The 14343-nt window shown below is 33.7% G+C and overlaps 2 protein-coding genes and 1 long non-coding RNA gene across 7 annotated transcripts; 1 reads left to right on the top strand and 2 right to left on the bottom strand.

The window, feature by feature from the left end:
- The first annotated feature begins 217 nt into the window (after positions 1-217).
- Positions 218-4100, top strand: LOC111006860 (uncharacterized). Of its 4 annotated transcripts, none has more exons than XR_015791966.1 (3): positions 218-648; positions 3015-3328; positions 3462-3734. It is a non-coding gene; the product is annotated as an uncharacterized LOC111006860 (long non-coding RNA). The 4 variants fall into 4 exon arrangements; XR_015791965.1 differs by having other exon boundaries at positions 3012-3328; XR_002600904.2 differs by lacking the exon at positions 218-648 and adding an exon at positions 3877-4100 and having other exon boundaries at positions 2502-3328; positions 3462-3555.
- Positions 1040-2299, bottom strand: LOC111006859 (uncharacterized). 2 transcript variants are annotated; one of them, XM_022278946.2, is made up of 2 exons: positions 1646-2264; positions 1040-1435 (listed from the first exon to the last, which is right to left on the bottom strand). In XM_022278946.2, exons 1-2 carry the CDS (start codon positions 2076-2078, stop codon positions 1227-1229), a joined length of 642 nt encoding a protein of 213 aa, XP_022134638.1. In that variant the 5' UTR covers positions 2079-2264; the 3' UTR covers positions 1040-1226. The 2 variants fall into 2 exon arrangements, with proteins under 2 accessions (XP_022134638.1, XP_087982263.1); XM_088126137.1 differs by having other exon boundaries at positions 1264-1476; positions 1646-2299.
- Positions 4101-9519: 5419 nt separating the features above from the next.
- On the bottom strand, positions 9520-12655 carry LOC111007317 (uncharacterized). The gene is made up of 2 exons (XM_022279635.2): positions 11971-12655; positions 9520-10730 (listed from the first exon to the last, which is right to left on the bottom strand). The coding sequence occupies exons 1-2, from the start codon at positions 12312-12314 to the stop codon at positions 10184-10186; spliced, it is 891 nt and encodes a 296-aa protein (XP_022135327.2). The 5' UTR covers positions 12315-12655; the 3' UTR covers positions 9520-10183.
- Between the last annotated feature and the right edge of the window lie 1688 nt (positions 12656-14343).

Raw genomic sequence — 14343 nt, 5'->3', positions numbered from 1 at the left:
TTAAGCCCAGCCCATCTACATTTGATATGTCACCTCACAAGGCGTAGAGCCCAAAAGTGGGTCCAGACTCGACCCAAGCCATATCCCATCCAACTCGCAATCTTTTTCTTTTCTTTTCTGTTTTTTTTTTTGAATAACAATCAAAATTTGTTGAAGAATACTCAATAGTTGATATCGATCGTCATATAATTGGGAATTCTTTTCATATTGTTTTATTATCCATAATTTGATTAAGAGCCTTTCAATTATTCAATCAGAGATAGATGTCAGAAATAGATGTCAATTTTTTTAGCATGTGGTAGATCGAACTCACGGTATAATTGTGAGATATATGTGTCAAAGTGAGTATAGAGTTGACCTCGATCCTCCCCTAAAATAAACATCGAGATATAGAACGCCTTTTGGCGCGAAGGTTCGAAACTCTTTCTTCTCTGGGCGTTGAATAATCAGTACTCTCTTCTTCGTTAATGCTATCGACGTTGGTAAACTATAAAATAAATGCGATTTGAACAATTTCCAACGCAATGGGATCCCTTCGATGGCCGGGAGCTCGATTGTTTCACACCTCGGCGATTTGTTCGACTCTTCATGTCATCCACTCGAGCGAATGCAAGCTTTCAATCAGGAGGTTCTACGATAGATTAAAAGGTCCAAAATAGCTTCTGCAGTTCAGTTTACTGATAGATTTGATTATTCATGTTTCTCTGTTGTTAGAGTGCATTTGATTATGTTGAATACATTCTCTCGCAAAACTGCCTATTAGCAGAAGTTGAAGCATTTCCCCTATTGATCCTAAGAATTAAGTTGGCCACTTAAATTTCTGCACAACTTTTGATTCGTATGTTTCCAAGGTCCGGCACAAATTTTGATTCGTACACCGTATTGGTAGAGCTAGAGTCTCGCATTCCCAATTAAGCTCGTATAAGAACTTAGACATTGTTGTTTTAAGTTAGGTTTGATGTGTGATTGATTGGTGATGTTTAGAAAAACTTGACTACTAGTTTTCATCATATTCTAAATTTAAATGACAAGAAATAAATAAACAAAATGGTTATGGTAATAGCATTTGGGTTGAAATAAAGGGTGGGTTGCAAATGTAACAACTTTCTGGACACTGGACAGATTTACATCTAGTAACATGTTCAATTGACATTTCATTTATTTGTTCATCATTCTAATGTGGTGTTGGAATTTCTGCTATCATGCTTACTTCGAAGGCAGGCTACTTACAGATGGTTTCTAATCTGTTGTTCCTTCTTACTCGTCAGGATTCTCAAGCTTTGCCTCAGTATGTCGATTTCTCTGTCCCTCTCATATTTTTCATGCTCCATTGAAACTACTTTTTCTTTGAGGGCTTTTATGGTCTCTTCCTTTGCTTGCAATTCTGTTTTTAGTGCTTCTGCCCTCTCATCCGCTCCCCAATACAATCCATCTCCTATCAAGGCAATTGATGAGGGCCTTTTAGTGATGGAATATCTAATGTGCATTTATTGAATTTTTTTAGTAATAGTTTTTGCTAGCCTTCACTGATCTAATCTTGAGCTTAAAGTAGTAAATTGAAAGACGATCAACAGAAAATTCAGAAACCAAGGGAAAATTGTATTGTTTGTGATGACTAGAGGAAGAGAAAAGTTAATAGCCATACCATTATGTGTCCTCTGAATTAGGTCATCAAGCTCCATCTTGATAGCGTGATAAAGTTGCTTCCATTTGTCAATGGCTTCATCTCTGCGTGCTCTTTCCTGCTGTATCTGTTCAAAGATGGCATTTGTACTTCCCACCATCTCCCATTCTGTTGCAATTTTCTCTCCAGATTTTCCCTCTTCAATGTCTTTCATCCTCTCGTCTACCTTCTTCCTCAACACCTTCACCTCCTCTTTGAGTTTCTTCTTCTCTGTTTTCCAACCTGCCTCCTTAAATGCGAAAACCACCATGTCTTTCTCATGGGCTTTAGTCTCCTCATCCATCTCAGACATCACTCCCCTCACTTCCTCCCTGAGTAGTCTTATCTTTTCTTTCAATTCTCTAACATCATCATCACAAAACTCACTGCCATCTTTGCTTGAGCATGCACCCATCTTAGTGAAGGCTTCTTTAGCCTTTCTGGGTTACTGAGTGAATTCTCAAGTTGGTCTTATAGACAGGAAATGAGGGAGAGAGATGTGTTTGATGTGAAATCTGTACAAAAACTCCTCCATAAAAGGGCTGCATTTGAGGTACCTGTTGGCTATGCTTATCCCTTGCTGTAGTTGCTTAGCTCTCTCAGAGTTAATGATAATGGAAACGTCTATGAGGCTCGTGAACGATTTTCTTTCTATGATTGTATACGAGAAAATACAGACAGATTTGACTTGTGACCCCATTTGAATTGAGAAACTGATATGTGTTAACTCACATGAGAAAATTTTGCAAAAACTAAATCGCACTCATATTAATTGGTAACTTTGTGTAGATTTCCAGCACGGTTCAAGAGGGCCTACAAGCTTTGAAACTTGGAAAAAGTATTAGTGGTAGTGCCGTACTTGAACATTTTTTCCATGCTATAAATATTCCTTGGGTTCAATTATTCATCTCAACTGCAAAAATGTCCCGACTTTTCTTTTCTCTTATTTTTCTCCTCTTTTTTCCTTCATTCACTTTTTTGCACGACAGAGGTAAATCCCTCTCGTCCACACATATCATAGCCAAATTGGCACTTCGTTTGCTTTTGATGAGCATTCTACATATCTAATACCATGTGCATTAGTATAATGACTCTTGTTTTGTATTTGTATGATATTGTCCATTTTAAATTTAACTTAGATTGGCATGATTTTTGAGAAAAAGTGAAAGATTCTTTCAAAATAAATATATATTTACATAGCTAATTAGTACTTTTTTTCCCCTAAAAAGTATTGGTATAAAACAAGCTTTTCACCTGAAAATATTACTCTTTTAAAAGACGTTACATCAGCAAAGATGTTTTCCATATAAACTTGTGATTTTGATTCTGCCTTTGCCCACATTTTTAGCAGCTGGAAAATTCTACTTCACCATCCATGACACCAAATGGGAATGAGTTGGAAAAGGAGACACTGATTGAATGATTAATGCTAAATTCGGTAACTTACAGTGGAATGACATACATTTCTGAGGCTAATAAGGACGAATTTGAATTTGAATGGTTACCGACAACTCATAAAAGATTAGGCTTTTTTTTGTCATAGGATTCCCTTGCTGAAAACGACCCTGCTGTGATGGTGAACTGGAATGAAACTTCATCTCAAAAGTGCATTTTGAGCTTCCCTCCGGCGACCTGCACTGATGGTTACATATTGACCCAAAACTGGTAAAAAGAGTAATTTTGCTGAAATGAAATGTCAGAGTTTCAAATTGCTTGATTTTCAATAGAATAAAAGAGGATTCAGAAGTTCTGAAGTTCTGAAGTTTATTGCTGTGAACAACTTCCTTTAATGCCACAGATTTTTGCGTAGCGATGAGGGCTGAGACCAACCGACAGTGACAAAAAGAAAGGGAAAAATGGTACCTCCACTGCATAAACAACAGAACAACAAGGTACTTGCTCACCATTATCTATCTGATTAATCAATGTCTTACCCATGTGATACTAAAACGAATAAATATTTTGTCTATGAATATGAGATTTAATTCTGATAAGGTTTTGTGTGTGGCTGTGAATCACTTCGAATTTTTTAAGATTTGTAAAAAGTGAGACAGTGTCCAACTTCTCTGTATTCTCCTCTATCCTTAGCCTCACAAATGGCTTGGATCTTATCACAATGCTGTAGGACTGTGGAGGAAACTTGCATTTTTACTTTTTGGTTTGAACTTGAAGGATTTTACAACTTCTATGAATTTTTTTCCCTTTTTTCTTAGATGGGATATACTTCGGAAAGACAATATAATTGCTGGAAAAAGTTGATGACGTGATTAAAGAACAAGGAAAAACTAATTTTGGAAGTGTCTGGAGTTCGTTTTAAAGTTAAATATCAGGAAATATGTTTATACCAAAATTTTAAAGGTTATTTTTCCTTATCTTCTTTTAATTTGCTCTTGTAGACAACGTATTTGTATAAATAACTTGCAACATTCTTAGAAAATGTGATTGACTCGATTATGATATAAGTAATTAATTGAGTTTGATGACAATAAAACACTGGTTATGGCATATTTCATCTAAGATTTGAATTCTCACTCCATGTTAGAACTACAAGAAAAAACACCATAGAGGCAAAATACCAATGGGGGATGAGACCTTTCTTAATTAAGCTCAAGCATTTACTCATCTTGTGGCAAACGTGGGATATGCTTAAGGACCATTCCTCCCGAAACCCTCCAATAGTTGAAATCAGTTCCTTAAGAAATCGTATATCCTTTTAGGGGCGAAAAAACAATCCTTTTAAATTTCCATTTCATTTGAAATTCCTTAGCATCCTGTATCTGCCCCCTGCACTGGGCCCTAGCCCAAAAATGTTACATATTTGGGCTCAACATCACCCTTGTATCGCTTTCCAATTTTTGTGATTATTCTTTTCCATCCATTTTCAGTAATCACGAAGGGAATAGTACTATACATTTATTTATGAATTATTACAAAATATTCCATTAAGAAGAGTGGTTTAGTGCCGTATTTGTGGTTATGAAATATAATACTATAAAAGCTTAAACCAATTATTTTTCCTTAAACCCTAAACTTACCCCTCATTATAATCTCCACCCCACTCAGTGAAGTAATATTGTAGATGCTCTTTTAATAATTAATACTTTCCAAATATGTTAATTTAATTCTCTACTTAGGCAAACTTGTTAAAATTGCAAAAGGTGAGCGTGTAAGCACTCCTTTGAATCATATACTCTTCACTCGACCCAATATTAATCAGTGTTAGATACTTATATTCTTATACCCTTACCAATTGCCATTATAAATTAATAAATATAACGTGCAAAGATTGCGAGCAGAACAAATTCAAGTTTGCACCAAATTAAAAATATATATGGGTCAAACTCAAACAATAATAAAGAAATCATTGTCAATGGAGATGTTTTGCGAAATCACTACTCCAAACAATTATAATTAAGCTTTATATATATATATATATATAAACAAAAACATAAGTGGGAATCTGGAATAATGTTAAATTCAAATAAATTGAACTCGATGACCAGAAAAAGTAAACCAAAAAGAACATAAAATTAACCCCTTCTTTTTCAAGGCTAGAGGCTAGAACATGTGCAAAGTTTTCAAAGTCCTAATGGTAGGAGCCAGTGCTCTATTAAAGTGAGAATAAATTGTTAGGGGACTCTACAAAATGGTTGTTAATTAACCCCCTCCTTTTCTCTCATCATGGTTTGATTCCTTTTACTTATGTAATTAACATGTATTATATATACATGATAGATTTTTTTGTTCAAAAGTTAGATTGATACCTATAAAAAATATTCCTTGAAAAATATGATTAAATTCACATTTCCTAATTTGGGTGGGAAGACTTTAAAAAAAGAAAAGAAAAATCTTGTATCATGCTTCAAAAAGTCAAAGTAATCATTTTCCTTTAAAAAAAAAATTGATTATTTGAGTATATGCATTAATTTGCACACAAGTCTTTGTACTAATAAATGTAGCACATGTGTGTCGTCCGGAACATGTATGATTTTGTTGATTTGATTGAATGAGAAGGGTTTTGTATATGTGCGAAAAGACGTAGATGAAATTCACTATGAGATTAAAACTTATGTGGAAGAGGACAACTCTACAAAAGTTAAAAAAAGAGTAGCTTAGGTTATATATATAACTGGAGCGGCGTACCACGGAGCAAAAATAAAGGAGAAAAAACACCATAAAATTATAGCTTTGTTGAGTAGAGCGTGTAAAATGTTGTTAATTATCTATTTAACATCTAAAAAAAAATTTCTTGAAGAAAAAGTACCATATCAAAGAGTATGCGAGAAACTTATATACAAAAAGAATAGACATTTTAATAGAGAAAAATGGTAGTCAGAGAATAATTAAAAAAAGATTGGATTCGGAGGACCACCCAGATAAAAGAAATCATATGAATAACTTAAGTTTTAGATTTAATAGTAATTTAATGTGGTGTCAAATAGTAATATTATTTATTTTCATTTCATATTAATAGCCTACTCACCGAACTTCAATTTTTATTAATATCTAAACCTACCAGCATGGACAAAATTTTACAGTTTTATGTATATATAGTCTTTCAACTCTAAAAACAATAAAATTTTAAACATTAGTTGAACTTTTGATATACTTTTCAATCCGGATAAATGAAGGGAGAGTTTAGTTCGACTCTAAAGTAGAGGAGTAAATTACATTACCTTTATCCTTTTAACACAAACGATTTTGTTGAAGGAGAAATCCAGACAAGACACATATTGTACGTAATAACGAAGCGCGGGATCACAGACGGTTAATGTTGTACGTGTGCATGCGTACGGGCACGTCACCCCCATACCACTGTATGAGTGAGATGTCGAGAACCGCGACCTGCAACTTGCAGCCGCAAGAGGACAAACCAGCAGGCGGAGGCGCCCCACCCATGGGCTCTCAAGACGTCCACCCTCCTCCATTAGGAACTCGTACAATTCGACGTGCTCCTGCACCTTTAACTATAGTCCTTCCTAGTCGACCCATGGTGCTTAGGGAAGGACCCCATTACTAAACAGTTGATGTCTACTCTTATTCTTTTCTTGTTTCCGACTATTGATTGATTGTTAGTGTATATTAGGTGGGATGTTGAGTTTTCTAGTTGCAAGTTCATTTGGTCTTCGACAAGTATGTACGTTCGGAGAACACGTGGACCTGGCCGTCAACAGATTTAATTAGACTCTTTTGCATTAAGTTGATTTGATTTGAGAGTTACTTAATTAAGATTATGATTCTAAGAATGGAGAAGTGAAGAATTTTGGTGGTGGGGGCAGATCAAATAGAAGAAGGGTGTTGTGTTGTGTTGTGTAGTGTGTGATATTTTGTCGTTATATGATGAAAAGGGTTTGAGTTTCAGGTGGTGTTTGCTTCTTTACCACGTCTCTCCATCTGCCTCTGCAGAGTAGAAGATTAAGATTGATGGGTTATGATGATGGATTCTGAAAATACAACAGTTTCACTAACACTCATATAATAAAAAATAAAAAATAATTATTCACACAAAAACCCAACCAGAACAACTCTGCTCTGGCCAACTTCTGAACCAAAACAGTGCCCCTTTTAAGACTTCAAAACAACACCCAGCAGAGAAAAAGAAAAAGAAAAAAAATAGGAACAGCTTGTTCATTTATGAGAGCGATGGGAGGAGCACAATAAGGAATTCCAGAAATTTTATACTACAGTAAGTGGAGTGGACAACTACTTTTGATTTTATTCTCAGTTGTTCATATGGGTCTAATAAGATTAACAAATTATATTTACCAAATTAAAGAAAATTGTTGCTCAAGGGACCAGAAATGTTAAATACACGTTTTATAGTTTCTAATATTTTAATACCTTTTTTTTTCCAAAAGTACTTAAGTTGGGATTGGCCGGAGGGTGCTGATCATTATTGAAAATTTGATAATTTATTAATTTTTTAAAAAAGTTATCTATTTTTGCATTTTTGTCTCTTAATTATAAAAAATTTAATGGTTATAAGTTCTCAAGACGGAACCTAAGCAATTTACTTTTAATTAAGCTCATTTTATTTAAAAAGTAATTTCAACTTAAACTATACCATCACCAGTGCCAAACATTAAAATTAGCTAATAAACTAATGATATTTGGAGCACGTTTGAGAATGATTTTAGAATGAGTGAAATTCAATGACAAGCGATTTTTATAAATTATTTTACTATTTCTTTCGCCTCTTCAATATTTTTCAAATAGTCCTTGTGCTCCCTAATTTCATTGATCACTTCGTCTTTGAGGACCTCTCCATCACGTTTTCCCGCCAAAAAAGACATATATTATGATGCAATGTCGAATATTTGGTTAGAGTGTGTTAAGAACCCTACCTTAAAAAGATAAGAGACCTAACCAGAGTTTATAATATAAGTGGACTACTCTTTTATCACCAATTAATTTTAAGATATAACCATTAATATTATTATAGTATTAGAGTCCAAAATGTTCAAAGAATCCCAAAATTTTAACTTTCCTTCCCTAAATAACCCAACACCTCCTTAACCCCCTTAAATTCCAACGTAAATTTATCATCTGCCAATTTTAACCTTCACCAACCCTATATATCTGAGTGAGAGTAGAAAAATGAAAAGGAAATTGGAAAAGCTGAGAGCTGAAGAGAGAGAGAGAGAGAGATGAAGGCGATGAATTGGAGGACCCAAATCCAGATACGATATCCCAGAGAGAGAGATCAGTGTCCTTGTGTGCGTGCGGTGTAAGAGAAAAACAGAGTACAATACATCACAATCCCTTTAACTTTTCCCTATTCTTCTTTCTTTTTCTTTTTCTTTTTTTTCATTAACAAATTTAGGGTTCCATTTATTCCACACCATCACAAACATCTAAATTTTTTGTTGCAGTAGTCAAGCCCTGTTGATTTCAAATGTATATATGTTTAATTATCCATGCAGAAAAATTTATCTGTCTCATCATAAACTCTTTTTTTCCCCCTAAAGGATACCTTCATTAATATACAAACAAAAAGCAAACTCTGATCACCCCAAAAATAAAACATAATAATAGTAAAGCATCAAAACACAAAGTACAGAAGGGGAAGAGCAAGCTTTAACTGTGAATATGACTGGTGTAGGGTTTTTACTGCCAAAGTCTGGGACTTGTGTTATTGTTGGGGAGATGAAAACAGTGAAAAGGTAGCTCAAGAAACTGAAATATATTTTTATATCAAATCAAAAACTGAAAATCCCGTCCCAGTATAAATCTGAACATAATTCAACTGGTATATTCTTGACCAAAAAATCAGTGGTTCAAGTCTTTTACTCACTGTTTTGGATATTTAGGACATGGGAAGAAAGAAATAGGGTCGGTTTCTTTTAGGAAATCTTTTTTTTTTCTTTTTCTTTGGAGGGTGAAAATATAAAGGCAAATACCAAGAGATTCACATTACCACTGTTAACACTAATAAGATAAAGACTATCATTTGAAAAGGAGCTGAGGAACACTGTTGATTCATAATTTCTTCAAAATAATGTTTTGTTTTTTCTGATTCTTCCAAAGCCATTAAGAAAGCTTGAATTTTTCTTTTTCTTTTCAAAATGGCCCTTTCAAACCCTACCTTTGAAACCTCAAAAGCCAAGCTTTTTCCAAACCCTCTTTCGGTTTTTCAACACTCGCGAATATACATTATAGGTCTGACAGAAACTTTCCCATAGGCATTGAAAAGAGAAAACTAATAAGTATACTAAATAAAAAACCATAGGTTTAAAGGTTGGAGGTGAATTGAAGGATTTCTCTTAATGGGTCTTTTTCTCAATCAAATTAATAGCTAAAAGCCAACTTATCTTTTATCTAAAATTGTTATTTACATGCTTAGAAGAAAGCTACATGGTCCTCTAAAAGAAAGCAAATCAGAAAGAAAAGTGAGAGAATATTACATAGGGTTAAAAAGAGGAGTAAGGTAGCCATAGATATATATATAAATATAGATAATATACAGGCCAAGAGAATCTGCTTTTAAGAAGACGAAACACATGAGATAAATAATTACTTTTCTTCATTTATTCTTAAGCATAAACAATGGCAATAATACTAAAATTCTTGATACAATAATAAAACGACTAAAAAGACCCTCACAAGTCACAAGACTATATAATAAAAATATTATATATGTGGCTAAAATGCTAGGCTGCATGTGCAGCAACTAACCTTATTCAGGCCCTAAATTAAATCTTTCACACGTACAGATATGGATAAAAACATAAACTCATACCAATTGTTTTGGAATTTTAAATGAAAATGAAAATGATGGGTTTTTAGAGACTAAATCCCAAGACCCTAAATGATTAAAAAAATAAAAATTAACTAATTAAGTCGTCTAGCTAGAAAAATGTCCATGTGATCATAAAGCTAGCTAGCTAGAAAAACCATCATATATATATATAAATATATTAGGAAATGGCATACCAGAAAGAGAGTAGTGATTTCTCTCTAGGGTTGAGAAAACCCTAAATGGGAATTCCCCCAATTTGAGGATTTTTTGAAAAGTTTTCTTCAAATACTGCCATCCCCTCCTCCTCCTTCATTCATGTTATTTCCAGAAGAGCTTTCATTCCAAGGCAGTGGATAAGCCATGGGGAAAGCAGAAAGCTGTTGATTATAATACCCGCTCGATGCCCCTTCGTAGCTTCTCGGGCGAGGGCCGGGGATTGACTGAACCACATGACCGACCCCTGCACTAGGTATCTCGTTGCATGCGTACCGAATTAGGTCGGCATTCGCAGCGTCAAGTTCCTTTTGGAGCCTTTGGACTTGCCTTTGGAGGAACGAGATGGCCCCGACGCAGCCGTAGACGGGGTCTCGGACTCGGGCCTCGGCCTCGTAGGCAAGGGAGTTGACTGCATCCTCTCTTTGGTGAGGCAGAAGCTCGTTGAGCAGCTTTGTCACATTGCTTGCCCCAAAGATTCTGTGGACATTGGCAAACTTCTGAGGCTCTTCTGGTGGGAAATAAGGAGCAAAGATGCAACCGGGCATGCATTTTCTTCTCAAGAACTTGCAAGCAGCACATGGAGAATTGTATGAACTTGATGATGCCATGTCTCTGCACTAACAAAATCAGAGTAAGAACATTCATCAATTTCTAACAAATCTATGCCCTTTTTTAATCCCCAATTTTTAAGATCCTCAAACAAAATCAAAACTTTTGTTTCAATTCTATATTTGTTTTTATTTCAATTTCAATTTCTAACTGATCCCAAGTTTTATGTGTGCAGAATCAAGATCTTAACCCTTCTCTCTCTCTCACGCGCGTGCGCACTTCAGAAACTCTCCCATGGACAGACACGTATGTACAAGACCTAATCAAATTCCCATAAACATTTTCTGATCATATCTGCCAATTTGCAGAGATATATTATTCCTGTTACTTCAATCTACCTTAAAATCGTAAGTTCGAATTTTCACTCTCATAATATGCAGGATTTGGTAGGATTTCTCGTTGGGATACCATTTTAAGAATGAATAAACCAATATTCAACCCAAAAACTTAAATGGATGGTTTGGATAAATTTAATCAATTTATGATATCTAATACTATTACTTTTCTCTCTTAATTAGCCCTAAGCTTTTTTATGCCTATCATATTAATTGTTATAAGCTTTAACGTAATCTTTTTCTTCTCCCATTACCTAAATAGATTTAGATTTTTACAACTTAATTAACCCAATTGTTAGAAGCTTTCACGTATTCTTTTTCTTCTCCCATATATACTCTTTTTTTTTTTTTTTTTTGCAATGTCTAAAATTGAGAAGAAAGTAGGTTGCGTGCAAAGGAGCTAGGACAGACAGGCTTCATATTTCTGCAATCAGGTGAAGAAGATGAGACATGACTGGTGAGCAAAGTCATCAGAATTTATATATATATATATATATATATATATATATATATATATATATATATATAATTATATAATATATTATGAATATTTTTAACACATGTCAGTGATATATATATAATAAGAATAACGAGAGAGCGCCCTAAATTAAGCTCTACCTAGCCCATATACGTCAAAGGGTCTAGATTAATTTCTCCCCTTTAGCCTTTTCTCACCCCTAGGGGGGAAAGAGAGGGAAAAAAAACCAAATTTATAAGATCAGAATTAAACCAACAGAATTCTTCTATTTTTTCTTCCTTGTAGCTAGCATTCACCATGTGGAAACAAAGAGAGCTACACAAACTTTACCTCTCCCTCTTGCGTGATCTAGGTTTTTTCCTTTTGTATAGAATCATCAGTTCGCAAAGCAAAAAAGAAAAAGAAAACCAAAAAAGGAAGTCCCTTTTACCTTTCAAGATCAGAGCAAAAAACTTTAAACCCTTGTTGCAAAATTTCCCGTGTGAGATGATAAACTAAATTTATGAGCTTTAGCCACTGAAGAATCCTGCAAGCTCTGAGAGAGATGAAGAAGAGCTGCTGCAACCAAAACCAAAACCCTAGCTTGAAAGAGAGAGAGAGAGAAAGAAAAAGAAATGAGTGACAAAAATTGAGAGTGTATTGAGTGGATGAAAGATGGCAAAGAGTATATTTAGTGGATGGAACTGAAGAAGCAGAGGGAAGGGGAATGGGAGGCAAAAGACAAGGATAATAAATGGTGGGTACACTAACAAAAGAATGACTATGACCCTGCATCCAATAATAATATCAGGGATGTGGCATTGTCTCCCATTTTTATTCCATTCTTTTTTTTCTTTTTCTTTTTTCTCATGCATATATTACAATTTCCATATCATGTATCATATAATAATTAATATAACCCATCAATCAGAATTAAACAAAATACACATGAGAGTGAAAAGATTTGAACTTTACCCGCGGGTAACACATTTAAATCAAAATATAAATATAGACATGTAGCTTCACTATAGATTCATCAAAAAGAAGGGGAAAAAAAAGAGAAAGAAATTGATATATATATATATATATATATATATATATATATATATATATATAGCAGGATTTTATCACGATTGTACTGCCCGAGGCCATGCACTGCAACTTGCAAAATAAACCATATTTCTCTCTCTCTCTCTCTCTCTCTCTCTCTCTCTCTCTGTTTTGTGTTTCAAGTTCAATCATATCGCATCATACTAAAAAAATTGTTGCTATTATTGCGCATCATATTATGTTTTACTTTTAACTCCAATGATCTTCTTTCGGGGAAAAGGAAAACGATCGATGAAAATAACAGAACCTGGCTTGATTATTAGTAATTAGTAAATGCTGATTTTTAATTATTAATATCATATGCCTTGTATGTGTATAATATGATGACATCCTATAATTTAGTCCATCATCAAACTCTTCAACTAGGGTTAATTCTCCCCTTGGATTTCTGTAGTTGTTTTGTACAGTTGCATGGGAGAAAAAGCGAAGAACTAATTTAAATAGATAATTAGAATTGTGATTTACGTATATATTGTGGAGTAGTTATTTAAAATTTCTATTTCCTAGGTCGTTATTATATGAAAATGTGTCTGTGATTTGTATATTCACAAATCACAAGAATATGACTCTCTCTTCAGATCGAGCAATTCCTAATTCTTTATATGCTAATAATTAACTAGCTGTAAATCATGGAAATAATCTAAATTTAGGTAATCCAATTAGGTCATTTTATTCCCAAGAAACAATTCGTACATAAATGTTATAATATATATAACTTTACACAAATTCGTAAAATGGTGAGTGATTTGCAAATCAAAATCCATTTCATAATAATCCCAAGTTAACTTTTTTTGGTACATCATGAAAAGGCACGAAGATTTGAATCACCGACTTTAAGAGAAGAAATAAATATCTTTACATATTGACAATTAACTTATTAACTTATGCATCAAGTCGTTGTGATGTAAAATCTTGTTTTATATAGTGACGATTAATATTTCAATTGATTGATGATTTAGGCTATTTATTATATGATACACATTTATAGAAGCTATGCTTTTAGGGCGATGTGCGTGTCCAGTAGGGGTCTCCCGGCAAGGTTGCTATCACGGCTTTAACCCAATTGCTCACCATATTCCACAAAAATACAAATATCAATGTCACACATATTCTTTGTATAAAATTTAATTTACAATTATATTGGAATTAATCTTTGTCACGTGGACAATATATATAAAAAATATTGATTTTTTTTTGTTGTGAATCCGAACATAAATCAGTGGATAAAACACTAATTACTATCCCAATAATTAAAATATATGTTTTTAAATTTGATAATTATTCCTATGATCATATATAGTTACGGTTCCACTAGAACATGAAGGAGGGAGAGTCGTATTGAAAATATAATGAACACTAAATTTAGGTTAAGTTATATATATATTTTGTTTATTAACTTAAAGAAAAAATGTAACGAAAACTTTGTAATTTGTCGTTGACATATACCACGAAATAGATATTTGTCGCTAGATCAGTCTTTTGGAGACCCCATTTCAGTGACCGAAACGATAACCTTTTTGTTGCTTAAGTCTATTTTTCTTGTACATAGTAGAATGTAGATCAAATTGAAGGTGTATTTGGATTAATAAATAAAAGTAGATGAAGATTTTTTTTCTTTTATTAAATAAAAGATACTGTAACATGAAAGAAGAAGAAGAATATGATAGATATAAGTTTGTTTGGTTGGGGATAAGAATGACAATAATATACATCC

This window comes from Momordica charantia (genome assembly GCF_013281855.1).
Source record: "Momordica charantia cultivar OHB3-1 chromosome 6 unlocalized genomic scaffold, Mcharantia_2.0 BLBB01000006.1, whole genome shotgun sequence".
NCBI lineage: Eukaryota > Viridiplantae > Streptophyta > Magnoliopsida > Cucurbitales > Cucurbitaceae > Momordica > Momordica charantia.
Note: the sequence above shows the minus strand (reverse complement) of the source record. Positions and strands in the feature narration are given on the sequence as shown.